Here is a 20,284-nt window from a genome sequence, read left to right as displayed (position 1 = left end):
TCTCAATCGTCTCGTAAACTGGCCTTGATAACTTCCACGCCACTGCCGGCTGTCCACATATTGACTGAGGCCACGAGCTCACCTCCTGGTATTTTCATACCATGCATCCCCTTATACTCGGACCTCTTTGGCTCCTCCCAGCTCTTTAAAACATATCTTGCCCTTTCATCGATTTCAAATATTTCTACTTTGATTTCCCTACAACAATCCCACATACTCTGCTTCCCATCTTCCTCATCGCCGGCACTTCCTTCACCCCATCCCCACTTTGACAAGTCTCCACCGGGACAAGTACTCAATGCCATTAGTAAATCTTGTTCCGCGAAAAACTCGATGTAGTCACCGGGTTTGGCAGGCGATGCTTCCATAAAGTATTTTCCTTGGCCGTTGAGGCCGGTGACTTGGAAAATATTGATGACATCGTGGACATCTGACTCTCTACTTGCTGTTTAGTTTGAAGTTTGAAATTAAACAAGGTAAGGCTTTTGAACCTGAGGCTTACGCTAACCCGAATGGTATAACCGATCTGACTAGATTGGAGTGGCAGTAGAAATCGTAGTCATCACCTGTAAGCATTTTGTTTACATAGGGATCGCAGCGGGTTCCTAGAAGAATTCATTTAGATCAGAACTCGTTCCTGATAACCTAGAATTGCTTAAAAACGAAAACGCTTCCTGTGACTAAGGCGCGCCCTGAAGTCAAAACTCACCAAGCAAGTCATGACACCTCCCACCCCACCTTGAAACCCCAAAATCGCTTAAAGAGTCTCCAATAATTGTCACCATGGGCCGCAAATAAGGCAGACAACTCCACAGCTTATCGTAAGTAGTCACATGGCTTGCTTGTAACTGCCGAGTTCTAGATGCCCAAAATCTTTCCCGCGGATTTTGTGCATTCCAAATATTTAAATCTCCTACTTGCGGGCCCGATGGTGTAGAAAAGCGTACGATATGAGTTGCGGGGACATTGAAGGCTTTGGCACAGCGGGGCGGGATTGTGACTTCGGATTTTAGGGTGCGGGGAGCCGAAGAAATGGAGGAATAGAATGCCTTCTCCACGTGAAGAATTGAACCTGGAGAGGCAAGATATGCCGGCTGAGGTTGTTTCTCTTCCACTTTTGAGTCCATGGTATCCACGTGTGGACTAGTAATATTCACAAGATAGTTGGATCGATATCCTCACGTCCGATATGTGTTGGCTGTTGGATATGTGAGGCCGGTCTTGGCGTCGGGAATGTTTCATCATCGAATGATCTTCTTGTCAGGCCACCCAGGGTAACCTCGACTTCAACTCTCTCCGACAATTGACCTTCGAAAACCTCCCAAACCCGATCGTTTTATTTGACGACCTACTCACCGAAACAATGGCTTCGAAAGCGGGATCTGCTGTCCTCAAGCAGGGTGCTAAGAGGGATCCAGAATTATATGTGAGGGACTTTGAAGGACCAATGACCGAGGTCTAACGGCTAATGCGGGATGGATGAATTGCAGGTTTTGGGCGCCATTATGACCGGTATTCTCGGTGCTGCTGGATACTACTTTGGTACAAATGGATATCTGTTGGAATTTTCTACGACGGGTCTACGGGGTCTAATATCACTTCCGAATTCATATAGTTAGCAAGCCCACTACCGCCAGTTCTCACGAAGCTGTCGCCCACCCCCGAGAGTCTATGCCATGGCACTCCGATGACCCGGATGCCAAGTACAAGTACAAATACCACCCACATGGAGACCCGAGCAAGGAGCCAAAGGAGGCGCCGTCGGCGTTGCACTCCGTTATCATTCCAGAAGTTACCCTACCGAAGGTGAGTGATGGATTGCCCTAGAAATTGTGAGAATCGTGTAGCAGGATTTGTGCTAATTGTGGTATAGCATCTCCATGACAAATTTAACAAGTTCGGCAAGGAGGACTGGTAGATGTACCCAATATATACGGCGGGAGCTTGGTGAATTGAGTCGGCATAGATGGGGCAGTTATGACTGTTAAAAACCTGTGAACCAATTGTTCTTTGATTCGTAAATTCGACGAATTCAGCACGATATCATATCACAGTGTCCCGGTCAGCTGCCAGATGCGGTTTGAGAGCGATATAGCTGTCTTTTGTAATCGACTATGTATATGGATATCAAATGTAAAAAAAAAACGTGTACATGCTTTCTAAAATTTTCCCCAAAAGATTCCTCTTCCGGACGGTGGTTAATCCGATTGCCAGGGTTGGCTGTTGCACGAATGTTAAATGCTATCACATGGGCGTACAAAATAGCCTCTGCAATGATACTTTCATCTGGCCAAGAGCCATTTAATGGGCATATGTAGTATATATGTATACATGTATACGTAGGGTGACGGCGGAGGTGGTCATCGTCATCGCTCTCTGATTAATAACCTGCAAGTTAAGAGCGATATAAAGACTGACCTAGTCAGGGTTCGGCAGGACTGGCTGTCCTTGGCCTTGGCCGTGCATGGATTATACTGGATATTCAAAGTATAGACTGTATGTACAGGTCATCATAGTCTGGTCGGAGGGAGCCGCACGTTGGTACGCGAGCTCCTTTTCAGCCACACATTCTCTTCTTCTTCCTCGTGCAAGATTTCAGAAACAACCTCGTAACCATCCCATCGCTCGGATCCTTCAAACTCCCGACTACACTTCCTGCCATCCCATTCCGTCGATAACCGTCATAGCATTCTCAGAGTCCATCTGCGACACCTCTGCGCCTTTCGGCCCTAGATTCGATCGACCATCGCCGGAATCTGCACCAAAGTGCAGCCAGCAGACAACTGCAACCTGGTCAGGTAGCTGCTACGCGGCTAAGCGAAACTTGATCATTTGGACCATCATGTCCTGGCGCTATTAGACTTTTCCGTCTCCCGGCCGAAATCGTCACGATCTCTCTATCAAACGCTGAAATATACTTAATACGCCTGAAAGTTCGGGAGTAGCATCGTCTGCTCCCGTTTTATTTATCTACACACCACGCCGTCCGCGATGACTGCCCTCCAGCGACCAAATGGCTCGACGCCGGCTGCTTCGGAGCGAAGACAATCGAGCCAATACCATTTAAACGGCAATGCTAACGGCAACAGCCGGCTGACAAATGGTCATTATGAGGACCCTACGGCCCGTAGAACCAGCGAAATTCGGAGGAATGGTCCTGATGCAGGATCCATACGACGAAAAAGCATGGCGCCATTAACCCTTACTGGTCCGAAGGATAATGCTCCTACTTCATCAAACTCGACGTCCGAGAATAGTGGTGATTCTGATGGAGAAGGGAGCACTGGCCAACAACTCTCAAAACGGAAATCGACCGGTGCGATGCTGAACGGACGAAATGGTACTTTGCGAAATGGAGCCCTAGGAAGAGGAGCTAGAGCATCAATAATTTTCGAGCATGGGGTACCGGATATTGGCCGTTTGGATTCTCCTCCAGATCTGGACGATAGCTGGATTCAAGAACATGTTCCACCAGGGGACCATCTCGCAGTGAGGCATGGGTTCGCCGAGCAATACAATTCTGAAGAATATCTTGAATTGCTAGAACAAGCGTTCTACATGTACTACAATGACAAACGGCATGATACGGGTGGAAAACCGAGATACACAGATGCCGCATTTGTACAGGAGTGGAGGATGAAGGATAGACTTAAGACGGTTTCCGCTGCCCTAGTACTGTGCTTGAATATCGGCGTTGACCCACCAGGTTGGATACTGAGCCCTTATTATCAGTCGTGGACTTACTAATAGATTTGGTTTAGATGTCGTTAAAACGAATCCGTGCGCTAAGCTTGAATGCTGGGTCGACACGGGTTCCCACCCAAGCCCCAAGGCACTGGAGATGATTGGCAAGAATCTTCAGTCCCAATACGAAACTTTGAGCATCCGAACACGTTATAAGCAGTATTTGGACCCTTCTGTCGAAGAAACGAAGAAATTTTGCTGCTCTCTGCGTAGGAACGCAAAGGATGAGCGCATACTTTTCCACTATAATGGCCACGGCGTACCAAAACCTACAAGTAGCGGGGAGATTTGGGTTTTTAATAAGAACTATACACAATACATCCCCATATCGCTATACGATCTACAAAGCTGGCTCGGGGCGCCTAGTTTGTTCGTATACGACTGTAGTGATGCTGGAAACATTGTCGCCAATTTTAATAGATTTGTTGAGAAGCATGAGCAGGAGAATCGCGACAACCCGTCTAAGGAGCCGGGTTCGACCGTTTCGTATTCTGACTGCATTCAACTGGCGGCATGTGGACCTAAGGAAACTTTGCCGATGAATCCAGACCTCCCAGCCGACCTTTTCACCTGCTGCCTAACTACTCCAATCGAAATAGCAATTCGATTCTACGTTCTTCAAAATCCGTTGCCATCGCCAGTTACTCTTGATATGGCTCTGAAGATACCAGGGAGGCTCCAGGAGAGAAGAACGCCACTGGGAGAATTAAATTGGATCTTTACCGCAATTACTGACACAATCGCCTGGAATACCCTTCCCCGACCGCTTTTCAAGAAACTATTCCGGCAAGACCTGATGGTCGCGGCTTTGTTTAGGAACTTCCTTCTTGCGCAGCGGATAATGAGGGTTTATAAGTGCCACCCTGTCTCTTGCCCTGCATTGCCTAGCACCCATCACCACCCGCTATGGCAGTCATGGGATTTGGCAGTGGAGAGCGTTTTGTCCCAGCTCCCTCAATTACTGAGGGCACAAGAAAGCGGCCCAGCATTTGAATACCAACACTCCTCCTTCTTTTCCGAGCAATTGACGGCTTTCGAAGTCTATCTGACTCAGGGGACCGCGAATCGAAGACCTCCAGACCAACTTCCAATAGTTTTGCAAGTTTTGCTGAGTCAGGTTCATCGATTGCGGGCCCTGATCCTTCTGTCGAAGTTTTTAGATCTCGGACCATGGGCAGTTAATTTGGCCCTGAGTATTGGGATCTTCCCATACGTCCTTAAGCTTCTACAGTCGGCTGCGGCGGAGCTCAAACCGGTTATGGTATTTATTTGGGCTAGGTTACTAGCGGTGGATCCGTCATGTCAAATTGACTTGTTGAAAGACAACGGATACAGCTACTTTACACAAATTCTAACGCCGAACTCTGGTATTCCTATTCAGAATGCCTCGGAACATCGAGCAATGTGTGCGTTTATTCTCAGTATATTTTGCAGGGGGTTCCACCAGGGTCAAGTTGTCTGCATCAATCCTGGGGTTCTGCAATCATGCCTTGCACATTTCAATGAGCCGGAGAACCCACTCCTGAGGCAATGGGCTTGCCTATGTATTTCGCAGCTTTGGCACGAGTATCCGGAAGCCAAGTGGCTAGGCTATAAAGAAGATGCCCACCTAAAGCTTTGCGCGATGCTCGTAGATCCTGTTCCAGAAGTTCGGACGGCAGCGTTGTACGCAATCTCGACCTTGATCGGCACGCCCGACAACGAATCTGGGAAGATTGCGGCCTATGAAGCCGAGATGGCCGCTGCTGCGATCCACATTACCGGAGATGGTAGCAGTATGGTTAGGAAAGAGCTTGCAGTCTTCTTGTCGGTCTATATCAAGAGATATGAAAGCAAATTCCTTGTTGCTGCATTCGAGTTTCTACGAGGAGAGCTTGCCCATATGAAAGGTCATACTAGCCTTCGGGATAGAATTGATGGTATCTCAGAGAAGACAATATACTCGAGCGTTTGGATAACGGCAATGATGCTGTCTGCTGATCCCTACATCGAGGTTGCAGAGAATGCGACAGTCATTGTCGACTATATTCATCGAGCTCTGCTCCTTTCCCCGCTCGGTGACCCGGCGCAAGAAATCATCGACGAGATTTCCAAGCTCAGGATTCGTGTTCCAAGGGAACTCTCCCTTGCCCAGGCAGAGCTCAAAGCCAGCAAATCGGCACCGGTTTCACCGAATATAACGGCGGCCGATGGATACTTTTCAAGTACATTTAAGAGAACTTTCAGTATCGCAACGTCGTTGAAGAACCTTGCCCTAGGTGGGGGTGACCTCACTCCTATGGACAAGGTGCCCAACAAGCTCATGCCGAACGGACGACAAGTCCCTGGTGACAAGAGGCTACCGGGAGAGAAGGCTGGGGACGGCGGAATTTTCGGGGGATATTTCAAAAAGAAGCAACCCACGCCAAAGAACTTTGTTGCGAGAACCGATGAAGAGCCACCAACAATTCCACTCACAAGTACTTTTTTCGAGTGGAGTGTAGAGGTACGAACGGAACCGGCTATATCAAGGTGTTTGAATACATGCTAACTGTGTCTTAGTACTTCCGAGAGCCACAAATGAAACCAACGGAGGCAGACGAGCCCGGAAGTTTGGATTATAACCAGCGACTCTGGAGGCGTAACCGGAATGAAAATATCATCTCTAGGACACAGCCACAAAAGGAGAGAGCTGCGGTCGGAAAGTGGGATTCACAAATCGGGCTGCTGAACAACGGCGGCCAGCCGATTAGACTTCTACTCCATCAGTTTGAAGATCACATGGTATCCGTTGACGACAAGGACACCGTTTCGTATGTGTTACCCCCACTAATTTCATGAGCGATAGCTGACATTGAGAACAGAGTTTGGGATTGGAGTAAGGGATATAGACTTAACCAATTCAGTAACGGAAACCCCTCCGGCACCCGTATTACGGATGTAAAGTTCCTCAACGAGGATGATGTGGCTCTTCTATTAACAGGGAGTGGAGACGGTGTTGTGCGAATCTACAAGAACTACGAAGACGACCGAAATATAGAACTTGTGTCGGCCTGGAGGGCATTGACGGATCTTTTGCCGTCAAACCGAAGTTCCGGTTTAGTTGCTGAGTGGCAGCAAGGACGTGGGGCATTACTTGTTGGTGGCGATATGAAAGTCATCCGAGTGTGGGATGCACCTAGAGAAGTTTGTCTGCAGGATATCCCCGCAAGATCCGGCAGTTGTATAACTTCACTCACCTCCGACCAAGTCGCTGGCAATATCTTTGTGGCCGGCTTTGGCGATGGTGCTGTGAGAGTATATGATCGCCGGCTTGACCCACGTGATGCCATGGTCATGGCATGGAAAGAACACAAGGCATGGATCACCAAGGTACACATGCAACGTGGTGGCCTGAGAGAACTTGTCACTGGTAGCACGAATGGCGACGTCAAACTTTGGGATATTCGCAATGCCAACGCAGTTCTGGAAGTCATGGCGCATAAGAGCGGCATGAGGAGTCTGGCTGTACATGAACATGCGCCTGTCTTTGCTACGTAAGTGTTTCTTCCCCGGTGCACCATTTTCCTAAGAGTCATAGTTCTGACGTTTATTACAGCGGAGGCCTCAACCATGAAATCAAGCTCTGGAACACAAGCGGCACGCACCTATCGTCCATCAAGCCCTATTCTACATTCCTTCACCAGAAAGGTTCGTCTCCGATCTCGATCCTCACGTTCCACCCTCATAGAATGATGTTGGCGTGTGCGACAAGTGGGGACTATCATATCAATCTCTATGCTTGTGATCATGAATACAAGAATATGGGCTTAGACGACCCTACGGAGGAGCTTTTGCAGCTATAAATCCAGGGGCCCCGGGGCTGTGGGAACAGTTGCGCTAGACCAGTTTAGAGGCAAAGATACAACATACACAGGCTCACGGCTTCCTGCGCTTAGAGCCCTATGATTTTCTACTTTATTTGTCCGATTTTTATCCTCCTTTATCAACTACTTTAATAAGCATATTCCCAGCGACCTCCAGGCACGGGTTTTAATAATGTTTCTGATCAGCTGCTAATCTAAACAGCAACTACGATCATCCTCTATTCTATGTTGTTGCTTTTTCTCTCCCTATCGCATTCATATGGTGTCCCCGGGTCGTTTCTTCTCCTCTCCTCCCCGTTGCCTTTTCCTTCGGTGAGGAATCTTTAATCTTGCGGGTGGTAGCAAAATGCAGCATTTATGTCGGGCTGGGTTTTCAATGTTACCTGGGAATAGGGTCTGTTTGTCTTTTCTTTGGAATCGAGTCCTGCGAGTCTGTTCTGTATGTCATGTTTTTTTCATTTTTTTTTTTCATCGATCTTAGCTGAGTGGTTTGTTTTTAATGTTCCTGTTATGATAACCGATAGACTTATCCTTACTTGCTCAAGAGGTTTACTATTTCATATATCTAGTTCCTTTATGAATTTAAAGACGTAGTAGGAACTAAGTTAGCTGTGACTATAGCGTAATGTTGTGGCAATGTTGTGTTTTTGACCTCGTCATCCACTTCATCAAAAGTTTTCCATAGGAGTGATCCAAAAACTGCTCGGCACAGGTATATAAGGCCCCCCTTTCCCCTGCACGTTTTCCATCTCCCTTCCTCTTCACTTCACTTCACTTCACTCCTAGATTTGAGACTACAAAATTATCACCAGCCTCCACACCCAACCATTCATCTATTTTCCATCAGACTAAGCATGCAGCGACACCCGTTCTAGGGGCCCGAAACCGCATGTGGCTGACGCTGGTTACTTTGATATCTATATCTTGGGTTGCATACCACCACTTCTACCTCCAAACTTAGTCTCGGGGCCAGCCGCCTACCTGCTAGGTGCTACAAATCCCCAGACTTAGTCTCGGTGCTAGCGAAGCGTGACTGCTCAGCACCAAAAATTTACCTCAGATCTATCTACTCGAACGACTCACGAAACCGTTGCAATGTGTTCCTCGAGATCTAATATTTGAAGCAATGCATAATAGCAGTTCTTGTGCCGTGCTTTATCCTGCCCGATATCTAATTACTGATGTCAGTACAAAGCTGTTCGCGATACCTGATCCACCGAGGAAGAAATTAACGTTGCGTGACATCAGCCTATTACGAAGGCTCTTTTTGTCACAAACAAGCAACGCGGTCCGGAATATCTATTATCTAGGATATTAGATGTTTTGGGATTCCCCTCACGGAAATATCAGGCCAGATAAGGAGGGGTTAAGGAGAGAAACTCAATTCAATCTGAAGGCTACACCATGTATCACTAACATGGCCGGTGAACCCATCAGCATTCGACAGATAGCGGGACTTCTCGATGATTACATTGAAGAATAGGCCAAGAAGTTAACTGGAACAGGAGGCATAGATGCCTTCGTTGGCATGCTAAGGAGAAACATCTGCAAAGCGCTCCTCGGACCCATGGTGACGAGACTGGAAGCTAGCCAGCAGCTAGACTGGCCGAACACGCTAACGCCTAGCGGCATTTCCACAACCTTGGGTAACCGCCTTGATCCTGAAAGTCGATCATGTTAATGGCCAGGGTTTCCTCCTTCTCAATATCGGCTTGAATATCGTTTCGCTAGAGGGCGATCACTCGACGATGAAAACGAAAGCAATGTACATAGTCTGCAAGCCATTTGGAAAGAACTAAAGACTAAATAGGAGCCAAACGATTCCTCCACTTCGTTAACGCTCATGAATGAGGATATGAGCGCTCAATGCGACCGAGATGCCAGCTTCGACATTTTTGTTGGTAGACTCCAAGATATATACAATTTCGTCTGGGTGTAAGTACACAAAGCCCGGCCTCTTAACCGGAATCGACTCTCGACAGCTACACATGGCCGCCATATACGTCTACCCTCTTTCCAGGAGAACATGCTATCGAAATGATGGTTTTGGTAGAAGGGCGTTAGCCATTCCTTCGACGAGGAGCAAAAGAAACGCCAGTATTCATGAAATATATTTACGGGGATGAACGTGGTTGTATATCATGACCAGCAATTGCGCACCGAAACCTCGTAAGGAATATATAGTCTTCTATATACAAACAACACCCGTCCTACGACCAACTTACTACAGTTTTATGAACATGACATAATAATCTAGCAGTTGAACCTTTGTTTCACAATCGATTGTGATCCTACCGCTGATACTCTATATATAATTCTTAACGCTTACATCCAAGACCATAGGCGCATTTTTGCCTTTACATTTTTCAAAGCCTATCGAACCGCTCTCCCTGTGCATCTGCAGAAAACCCCGAGGCTATGCCTTCCTCAAAGAGCGACATTCTGTGGATTACAAGCAGCCATCATGAGAAGTATATGTACGTCTCTCAAGTCCCAAACCAGAAGGGATTAGCAAATATTCATGATATTTCCCGTCAATCATATATATTATCAACCAATAGCCCACCTCGGGAACACAAAACCCTTTGAACTCATGATCAACTATATATATCGACAGAAAACCGGATTATTTTCGAGATATGAGGTACCAGGATAAATTTAAATCGCACCTCTCTTTGAACAATATCCCACATATTAACGTGATTCAACTAGAACTAACTAGACAGAGGATTAGATTCCAGCGGATGAATCTGGGAGTATCCGTACCTTTACTCAAACCTATAACCTAAACAACTTGAAAAGCAGCCGTCGATATATAATACACTGAAGTTGGTAGGTAGAAAAACGAAGCTACATGATTATCCGACAAGTCCAACTTCAACAGATGGTTCACTGGCGAACCTTGATTCAGTCAGATTCTATCGTGATCCCAACAAATATAGGGCTTATACTTATATCTACGACTAAAATTACAACTATGACCCTCCAAATTGTCCAGTAGGAGTTATAGACCCGTTATGGATATATTATGTATACCTCAACGAGGTGAAGTATGTCATGATCAAGAAAACCCTAATATATACGACCATTATGACCAAAATATTGGCGGCGGGCCATATATATACTACATGCATCATTCACCGCAGGGTACGAGACCCAGAATATACAAAAATTCAAACCTCTACGTTCAGAACCTTCCAGTCCATGCATTTGTGAAGGTTGATTCCCAAACAGAAGATATGACGAAGGAACTGGAAGAAGATCGTACAATTCAACGCCAGAAGAAGAACAAAGAATACCGAAATAAGATGCCAGATAATCAACCGCCTAATACATCATCTAAAAGACTTCTACGATATGATGCCTAAGATTGGTGTGCATATTGAGATAACATTATATTAAAACATACTAGCTCTGCATACAAGTCCAGCTAATTTTGGGGAATGATATCTACAAACGCCAGATCAAGGCCCTAAAGATGGAAAACTTTCCCCAAATCCACATCGCTTTCAGCAAAATATATATTTAAGATATTCTAACAGTCCAATGGGTCACGAGACTTCGTAGTAAGTTCCAGAATAGTGCAGCGACCACCGGAAACATGTTCAACAGACTCCACTTCGTCCTAGAGAACCCCAAAATAGATGAAGACGTACAGCTTCATTAACCGACCAAATTATCTAGTTCTGTAACGCAGGAGTGCTGCAAAATCTATCCATAAATGCTTCCATTATATACAAACCAGCTCTAATACACACCTGTCGACAAACCGATGGCGACATAAACGTCGTAACCATGCATGTACCCTAACAATACAACCGCAAAGAATGAATTCATTACAACCTATAAAGAATATATGCCGTACTGGAGAGAAAAATATGGAATTACAACTACTCAGTAGCAGAGATTATATACATTATACGAGCTTAAAGGTGTATAACTACAACTTGAACTATAGAGCTCGCGGTGATGACCACGATGTTAGTCGCCACTAATAAACTTATCAAGAAATATATCAAGGGTTAGTATTCGCAGGTCCCATATTTAATGCGCAAGGTCCCCCCAGCCTACCTTATCGCCGTGCTTACTTTTTAATAAGATCCGTCAGACTGGATATATGGCCAAGAAAGAACGAGAACATATCCGTGAATGAATATCCAATGCAAGAATTCTAAAACAAAATGGATGATAACTACCAAATAGCTACAACTAGGATGTCACTCTGCTCTATACTACGATAACATGAAATATAGAAACAACCGAGTTCTGATACCTTTAAACTACAGCTTTATATATAAACCTCAGCTAGTGCTTCATAACAGATCAGATTACATGCATCGAACCAAACAAAAACCTACCAACCGGCCCCCACAAAATATAAATGTTCCCCAATTCCTTATGAGAAGGGGTGGGCTACTGAAGAGACAAGAACGAAGACCATGCAGGAATTTTAAAATATCGATCAGTCTAGTCTCATGAACCAATCTCCTACGGATGATCCAGTACGATTTGCCTCTCCAATGAACAATAGCCCATTTCCAATCTTTTAGGCCCGGCCACCCCGATGATCATCAATATTAACTACACCCCGATTAATAGATTCGCCCCCGAACAAGCCTTAAGTTAAATAGAAAACCCACTACGCAGAGCCTAGCTATAGGCAAAGTTCTTGACGTTGTGGCTAATGGGGAGCCACGGCAACGGCAATGTGTTTTATCACCCTCTACATACCATAGGCCCATAGCCATGATAGAGACATGGGTCACAAATGTTTAAATATGAACGCAAGCGTCGACAGAAATGACGTATACCTAAAGGAAGCACTACTGAACATGGAGACCAGCCTCCAAAAACAAACGAAACATGCCGGATATACTGGCTTTGTATATACAACCATGTCCGGCTTGGCTGAGCCCTGGTATAGATCGATATATCATGATACCCTATAGTCATTCTCTATCGGGGAAAACGCACAGATATGAGTGCTTGGGGAAAGAATTAAAAGGTATCAAATCAGACGTATGAATTTTTGATATCCGACAGTATCGAACAAGGAAAGATGCGTATGCCTCCAACCAAACAAGAAATAAAAAAAGAAAAGAAAAACAAAGACACTGGTATGCTAGTTCAGTAGTAATAGCTAAGTAAGAGTAGTAAATGATTTCCAAAGAAAAGAAAAATAGACGAAATAAACAAAATTTACTCCTCCCTATAAGAATGCTTCCTCATCTCGCCCAAATCCTTCCTAGCCCTTTCCAATGCATTCGTAAGTTCCAAAATTTCAACCTATATCATAGAAATCATCAGAATTAGCCATGCGTCCTATAAAACCTTGCTGTAAAGATTTAAGAATATACGTACCTGCTTCTCCATCTCCTGAACCTTAAACTCGTGTGAAGTCAATTTGGTATAATCAACATCGTTGTCAACGCTAGCCTTCGCCTTGATGATATCTTGAACCTGCTTAACCAGCGACCTGCAAGCCGAGTTGACAGCCTTCGAGGCTCCCTCCAATCGGTCTTGTGTCTTGGACATGAAAGTAGCCTTGACACGGGAGGCAGCGACAAGCTGGGCGGTGGAAGCGGTGACATCGTTACAAGCAACGATACTATAATATCAAGAGGTTAGCGCACCGGTCTTGGAGAAATTAGAGACAAACAAGGGAATGACATACAGCTGCTCGAGTTTGTTCCTCCCGACAATAACACCATCCGCAGTTTCAATCAACAAATTCGTCGAAGTAGCCACTGCCTTGGCCGCGGAAATCAACCCTTCAGTCCACCTATTATTCCTCTTGTAGAAAGCAGTTCGAGAACCACCTCCCTTGCCTTGGGCTACAATCTCCCTTTGTGAATCCGTGGCAGCTTTAATCAAGGCCGTGATAGCAGTAGTAATCGCAATCGCGGAATTCAAAATCGAATCATGGATCTCAAGCTCAAAGGTATCATAGTCTCTATTTCGGTTAGCCATCTTGCTCAATCGTGCGGCGGCAGCCTCGATAGCTGCAGCTGCAGCACCAAGTTCCCGGTCGACAATATCTTCTAGGTTGCCGGATTGATTGGCAAGACTGCCACCCTTAGGAGCGAATGCTTCAGTAAGCTTGGAGAGCTTCTGAAGATTCTGGTGGACGTCATGGTTTCCAGAAACCACGATTCCAATCTTCGCATCGTCGTCGTAGTCGATGATTCGGAAGGACATCAGGCCGTTGAAGAATTTGGCGGTGGCATTTGCGGATAGTCGGGCGGCGTTGATAATGGCATCTGCCTTCTTCTCATCCGGAGCAAGACGTGTGATACCCTTCGCATTGACAAGAACGTCAGAGATCGCAGAAGCGAGTACGCCGACGGTCTTGATAATTGCCGAATGGTCACCGTTCGGTCCGTCTGCAATGAAGTTGTTGAATGAGGTGGCAAATTCCGTGGCGCTAAGTCCAGCCTTCTCAAGCTGAGAAAGCAAGTACGCCGCAGTAGCATTCTGGTTACCAGCCTGCATTGGCGATTCCAATTCATACAAAGCATCATCCACACGCTTGACACCACTTTGTAGGACGGAGTCGATAAGACTGTTGAGCTTGCCAATGTGATCCAACAATACATTGTCGATTTGGTTACCAGTCGCAAGATCTCGTTCTCCGGCAGCCTGTTCCAGTTAGCAACTGATCCCCACATCAAATTTGGCAAAACAAAGAACTTACATCTTGAAGCTCCTTCATCTCACGAATCAACTGATCCATAGCCTCCTGCATAACATCAATCTCATCCTCCTTATCACGCAGCAGTCTTTGAAGATCACTATCCCCGTCCTTCGTTCTCGCCGACAGTTCATCCAGCTGCCTCTGCTTGTCTCTCAAAACTCTATTCAAGTCATCAACCTCCCTTGTATGCTTATTGATAAGCACCGAGAACTCCGATCCCTTGCTCTTCTCCGCCGCATCAGCTCTATCAATCGCCATCCTCAATTCTCTCTGCAACTTCTCGAGTTCATCCTTGTTCCCGCCCTTCGATCTATCCAAGTCAAATAGCGCACGGTCCCTCTCTCGAATCATATCGGCCAACTCCAAATTCTTCGTCTTCATCTCCCTTTCCAACTTCTCTCGCTTATCGATCGCCTCCTGTGCTGAGGAGGCCTTCAATTGCATAGCCTTGTACTTTTGCAAAAGATCCAAATGTTCGGTCCGAAGCTGCGAGTAGAGTTTGGCGAGAGAATCGTACTTGCTCTTCCACAGTGCCACCTGCTCTTGTAATGACTTGATAAGATCATCCTTCGACGCGGAAGCCTGCTGAGCGTTGAGCGTAACATTCTGGAGTTCGATTTCCAGCGCCTTGACCTTCTTGTCGTACTGTTCGAGAAGAAGTTGGTCTCGCTCATATCGACCGCGCATGTTGAGGAGGTCTCGTTCCATCTCTGCAAGTTTGCCCTGGACTTGACGTTCATATTGATCTCTAAGAAGCTGTTCTTGGGCGAGTCGCTGAGCTTCGGCTTGTTGAGCTTGTTGACGTTCAAATTCTTGCTGTTGGGCGAATTGGAGTTGCTGCTGTCGTAGTCTTTCGGCTTCTAGCTGCTCCTGTAGTCTCCGCTGTTCCTCCTCGTATTGCCTCTGCTGCTGTTGCTGTAGCTGATTCTGTGCCTCCTGAGTCGACCAGAAGTCGTTGATAGGCTGGGGCTCTACGGATTTGGCGGGCGGCGGGGGCGGTGACGGGGATCGTGGCTTTGGCGTTTCATTGGCGGGTCTAGCTGGTAACGCTGGTGGTTTGTCGTCTTCGGATAGGAGATTCGGGGGTTCCTGGGGGAGTTTCGGGACGGTGATAAGACTGGTGAGGTATCGAAGGTTGGAGCATTCGTAATAGAACTTGACGAGACGGTAGTGCTGGGAGGTATATCGCTTTCGTAGAGGTTCAACGGCCTCATCGTCACCGAGGGCTACGTTTTTCCGACGTTAGCAACTCTACCGAATTTTTACTTCAAGGTCCGGATAAGCCATACTCTGATGCATAGCGCGCAGCATGCTAGTAAGGAACTTGTAAATCCCATAACTCTCATGTACGAGAGGTACCAAGGCGGATATTCTGCACTCATTGTTGGTCCCATTTCGGAAGTGCGCAAAGATGAGCTTTTGGAAGGTATCGATCTGGTCCTGGAGGGTTGCCAAATCGGAGATGGTCTCGTAACCTTCGTTTGGATCGTTGATAGTCTTCAAGCTGATGTACTCCTCATACTCGAAGGTGCCGTTAAACTCCGGGTGGTGTCGGTGAAATTGAAGCTTCTTCAGGAGGAAATAAACGTATTCACGGATAAGCGGTCCGTATCCTAGTTGTTTCTTGTTAATGTCGCGAGATAATAAGTTGTAGAGACATCGCGAATGGACAGCGTACCCCTGAGTCCTTCTCCGCTCACGCCGCGGGTAAGACTCTCAATCCATTGCGTATGCTGTTGCGCTTCCTTAAGGGTTATCGGAGCACCCTCCTGTAGGACTTTGTGTATACACTGGAGGGCCTTGAAAGTCTGAATCTCATCGGCGAGGATAGGTTGCCTATCAGAGGATGGATAATCGGTCAGAAAAGGGACTCCGAGTCCACCGGAAGTTGCTTGGGACAAAAGGACCGTACACTTTCATGCCCGCCCAGAACGATTGTGACGACTTGTGGTCCCATGTGTAGACAATACAGCTGCGCACATGTTTCCCTATACGATCGACGAGGGATTGGTTAGAATCGGAGACGGTCGGATGATGCTGCAAGTATAGCTCTCGAAGGGATGTAGCATACGCTTTGGAGCAGTTTCCTCTGTTATCACGACGATATAAGCATTAGCAGGTAAATCCGAGTGAAGCAAGGGGGTGGTCACCAGATGTACATACCAATACTTGTAGCTTTCCTGATATTGACAGCAAGCTCTGACTCTGTCCTGTAATTTTATTTCATTCACTCGCCCATCAGCAAACTCCAATTTCAACAACTGTCTCTTGACGAGAAGACTTGCGAGACATACTTTGACAGGTCGACATTTCGTGATGGTCCGGTGTATGCCATGATGCAGTAGATGCAGCCGAGGTGGTGGTGTTGCGACGGGGAATTATGGAGTAGAAGTAGCGGATGCCTATCCCCTCTTCGAACAAGGGAAATAAGAGAGGACAAGAAGGTAAAGAGGACCGGAGAAGCAGTCGGATGTTCGGGATATCGGAGGTTATGTTGAGTAAAAGGGGAGAGAGCCGGTCCGTAGGGGTGGCGGTGGGGATATAATATTAAGAAGGAGAGATGGGGATGTGACAGTGCAGTTGCAGTTGCAGTGCAGAAGTGGTGATAGTTTAAGATGCGGAGAGTCCCTACAAGTCGGCCAAGCTGACGCTGTTACGCAATCCCATCCCATAAAATTCAATTTTAAAATCCTCGAACTCACAACTTCAAAGATGAAGGGGGCGAAGCATAGTGTGGTTACGCGTATACGTCAAACAGGCGGCTCTTTCTTCTCAAAAATTTATTTTATTTCATTTGCAAGTAAAATGCTCAGTAAACACCTTGCACTGGTAGTATATAAAGTATGCTTGGCCGCTGCTGTCGGTAAGTGCCTAGGTACAAGATACATGCCCAGTCCTCGAGCCTAACTAGCCTCGAAGCCCAGGCGCTGGGATCCATGGGAGGGGGGGTTCTCGATATTAATAACGATCAGAGGTCCCTCTCCTGCACTCTCACTCGATCCCACCAGACCGTCACCAACTCCCCGACCCAACTACCCCACTCCCTCCACGGCGGCCTGTCCCTCTTCTCATGCGAATCCTGTAGCAAAACCATCATTGTCGCAAAGTTCAATCCCGTAAACACCGTAATGCTCGTCGATACTTCTCTGTACTCGCTAATACGCATTCTCACGATATGAAATCCAACCCCAATTGTCTGATATACAATACATTCCTATCGGTTAGCAATTGGAGCTGGAGGGAGGGGGTAAGGGAGAGCATACGCAATATATCATAATCCAAGCAGGCAACAACATTCTCGCATCGCTCTTAACGCCTAGACAGTAATGTGCACCGGAAATAAAATAGGCAATGATGCCTGTGATGCTAATCAGCCGTACAAGCGTCGCTGCGTATTCGTAACCAATCAGTACACTATCATCGTATATCGTCGTAACATACCGACCAACCTAATGGTGTATAATTGACAAGCCTATTACAACAGATCCATTAGACTGAAACGATCCGAGTTATGGGAGAAAAAAAGGCAGCTCACCATCTTGTCATCAGGCTGTCAGTAAACCGAAAGCACTGGTACCCTGCCCCCAATATCTATATATCCAAACCCCGTCAATCCTGTATACATAGCTAGGAGGAGGGTAATGGAATAGTAATACCCAAGCGGCAGCCAGCACGATCTCCTTCATGGTAGTGCTAAATTCCACAGCACTACGAACACGAAGACCTCGACCCTCCCATTCCTCCCAGCCAGCGTAGACGCACTTGACAAAGCCCAAAGCACACGGTAGCGTGGACCCCGCCCGGGCTAGCATCAGCCATTTGTGGTATCGACGGTCGACTCCCAGACTGAAAAATTATACAATAAACCCATCAGCAAGCAAGCACTTTGTGAATCTTATATACGGAGTGAAATAGAAGCTTACGCAACAGCAATCCTGGGATGCAGTCTGACATCGCCCTTCTCATCACCACTATCTAGCCCATCGCTAGCTACCGCCGCCGCAGCCGCAGCGTCTTCCGGAGACTGAAGCTCCTCGAGCGGCAGAGGAGGTAAGCGGGCCGCCAGAGCTTTAACCGTTTGGACTTCGCAGTCGCCCTAGACGCCTAGCTTGAGAGCTGATGGTTCGATTCGAAATATTGTCGTCGACGATGTATTGTAGTATCGATATCCGTCCGATGTGAGAGTAAATGTCCGTGTCCTATCGCCCCGTATTTATACCTCGAGCACCCGGCCCGGTAATATAAGTAAATAGAGCAGCAAGCAAGAGCCAACCAAGTACCAAGAAGGTAAGTAAGGACTCATGTGAAGGCGGGAGCTTCTCCGCAGGCCGAAGTGGCAGGTCGACGGAAAGTCCGACCGAAAGACTTGGCCCGAGCTTCCTTCCCTTCTGCTTCCCTCAATTTGCTTTTGCATTGCTGCAAAATTTACCACGCCACCGAAACACCCTACCCTACCCGAACATAACAATACCATGCACATGCGCCGTCGACGGTGACGACGACGTTCAAAACCCTCGGAACAGGTATGCACAGACCCGTTATCGTATCGAGATCAATTGAAGTTGCTAATTGTGGTATTTGTATTCCATCAGTGCGGCATGGCCTCCCTCCCGCCATTCGGTGCCGCTGCAGGCCGCATCCTCTCCCGTCGCCCCACCATCGGTATCATCTCCACGCGCTCACCATGCCTTATCATCCTCCGGCCCCAGGCCAGGTCGATCACAGAAGTGGAGCGACAGAACCGGCAGTTGAACAGGTCGATGGCTCGTATGGACAAGTTGGAAACACCCACGGCGTCCATGAGGACAAACCAGACAGGAATGATAGAAGAAGTCGCTGAGCTACTATTACCGAGTACGGTTTACCCTTTTTTTTTTTCCTTCCTCGAACAAAAGAAAGACATTGAAGAGCTTGGCGGAATCTATGTCCGGTGGTGATAGCTGGTGGTCGTGGTTGTCGTTAATACCCACAGATGCTGATGATATATCATACATCGGCAGGCACCTTCGTCACCCCTCCGTTCTCTCGCCGCCCCTCGATATTCACAGACACCAAAAACAGAATAGAATTCGAATGGGTTCGCATAAAGATAAAAGCTCAAGACCTCGTCTCGTAGGTTCCCACCCTCTGCTATCGCATACCAATCATACTAACGAACGAATTCATCCGTTATAGTCGCTACCTCGCCCGAATCTGGCACTCCGACCCATTCCTCCGTAAAGACCTAATCCCCTCCGCCGAAGCCCTCCACCGAAACATGTACACCGCCTTCGCCCGCGGCGACGTGGACGCCCTCTCCCGCATCTGCGGCCGAGATCTCTACAACACCTTCCGAAACCGCATAATCTCTCGCCCAGCAAACGTTCAATTCTCATGGAAATTCTCGGGTTATAATTCAAAATCAAGAGTTATGAGTCATAAAGTCGGAATGTTGGGACAGGGGAAGGGAGATGAGAATAGTATTAGACAGGCGGTGGTTAGGATTGATTCTACACAGGCTTTGATCAAAGGTGTTGATGGGAAGGTTGTGAAGGGGACCGGAGAGCCGACTAGGACGGTGGAGTATATTGTTTTGTCGAAGAGGAGGAAAGAGGGTATCCCCGAGGGGCCGTGGGTGGTTTGGGGAACCGTACCGGAGAGTGGGAGTACGTACATACGATTCTTCTATCATTCGAATTCTTTTAGCATGCTAACGATGATATAGTGGACGAGATTAAAGCACATGGCTTGCCGCCTCAGGGAGGAGATTCGACCGTCAGCGGTAGCGGTGCAAGGTGGAGTCGATAACCAATCCTCGATCCAGGGCGGGGCATTCCTCCCTCGTTACGTCCGGGTACGAGACCAGGTGGGTCTGAAGGTACGATATTGTACATACATACGAACTCTTTGTATACTACGTTTGCACATATTTACACCCAGAACGAATACCCTGGGGATGGTATATATCATTCACAGTTGTTCGGCACAAAGAGTGTGGAATATAAGAAGAGTGGAATTAATT

At 47.1% G+C, this 20,284-nt stretch overlaps 6 protein-coding genes across 6 annotated transcripts; 3 read left to right on the top strand and 3 right to left on the bottom strand.

Annotated features, from left to right (window-relative positions):
* Window positions 1–2: 2 nt before the first annotated feature.
* DFL_001156 (uncharacterized protein) lies at window positions 3–576 on the bottom strand (the record flags this gene model as incomplete). The annotated part of the gene is made up of 2 exons (XM_067629733.1): window positions 3–438; window positions 503–576. 2 exons carry the CDS (start codon window positions 574–576, stop codon window positions 3–5), a joined length of 510 nt encoding a protein of 169 aa, XP_067495724.1.
* Window positions 577–1,363: 787 nt separating this feature from the next.
* DFL_001155 (uncharacterized protein) lies at window positions 1,364–1,918 on the top strand (the record flags this gene model as incomplete). Its single annotated transcript, XM_067629732.1, has 4 exons — window positions 1,364–1,426; window positions 1,491–1,542; window positions 1,616–1,806; window positions 1,874–1,918. 4 exons carry the CDS (start codon window positions 1,364–1,366, stop codon window positions 1,916–1,918), a joined length of 351 nt encoding a protein of 116 aa, XP_067495723.1.
* Window positions 1,919–2,991: 1,073 nt separating this feature from the next.
* DFL_001154 (uncharacterized protein) lies at window positions 2,992–7,568 on the top strand (the record flags this gene model as incomplete). Its single annotated transcript, XM_067629731.1, has 5 exons — window positions 2,992–3,706; window positions 3,762–6,229; window positions 6,286–6,536; window positions 6,588–7,259; window positions 7,322–7,568. The coding sequence occupies 5 exons, from the start codon at window positions 2,992–2,994 to the stop codon at window positions 7,566–7,568; spliced, it is 4,353 nt and encodes a 1,450-aa protein (XP_067495722.1).
* A 5,220-nt stretch (window positions 7,569–12,788) lies between these two features.
* DFL_001153 (uncharacterized protein) lies at window positions 12,789–16,618 on the bottom strand (the record flags this gene model as incomplete). Its single annotated transcript, XM_067629730.1, has 10 exons — window positions 12,789–12,875; window positions 12,951–13,197; window positions 13,264–14,228; window positions 14,284–15,509; window positions 15,573–15,896; window positions 15,962–16,119; window positions 16,196–16,271; window positions 16,355–16,372; window positions 16,447–16,493; window positions 16,578–16,618. The coding sequence occupies 10 exons, from the start codon at window positions 16,616–16,618 to the stop codon at window positions 12,789–12,791; spliced, it is 3,189 nt and encodes a 1,062-aa protein (XP_067495721.1).
* A 633-nt stretch (window positions 16,619–17,251) lies between these two features.
* On the bottom strand, window positions 17,252–18,763 carry DFL_001152 (uncharacterized protein; the record flags this gene model as incomplete). The annotated part of the gene is made up of 7 exons (XM_067629729.1): window positions 17,252–17,479; window positions 17,547–17,671; window positions 17,733–17,755; window positions 17,819–17,874; window positions 17,940–18,129; window positions 18,207–18,379; window positions 18,755–18,763. The coding sequence occupies 7 exons, from the start codon at window positions 18,761–18,763 to the stop codon at window positions 17,252–17,254; spliced, it is 804 nt and encodes a 267-aa protein (XP_067495720.1).
* A 118-nt stretch (window positions 18,764–18,881) lies between these two features.
* DFL_001151 (uncharacterized protein) lies at window positions 18,882–20,070 on the top strand (the record flags this gene model as incomplete). The annotated part of the gene is made up of 4 exons (XM_067629728.1): window positions 18,882–19,137; window positions 19,284–19,395; window positions 19,459–19,928; window positions 19,988–20,070. The coding sequence occupies 4 exons, from the start codon at window positions 18,882–18,884 to the stop codon at window positions 20,068–20,070; spliced, it is 921 nt and encodes a 306-aa protein (XP_067495719.1).
* Between the last annotated feature and the right edge of the window lie 214 nt (window positions 20,071–20,284).

The sequence above is a fragment of the Arthrobotrys flagrans genome (genome assembly GCF_004000055.1).
Source record: "Arthrobotrys flagrans strain CBS H-5679 chromosome Unknown unitig_15, whole genome shotgun sequence".
NCBI lineage: Eukaryota > Fungi > Ascomycota > Orbiliomycetes > Orbiliales > Orbiliaceae > Arthrobotrys > Arthrobotrys flagrans.
Note: the sequence above shows the minus strand (reverse complement) of the source record. Positions and strands in the feature narration are given on the sequence as shown.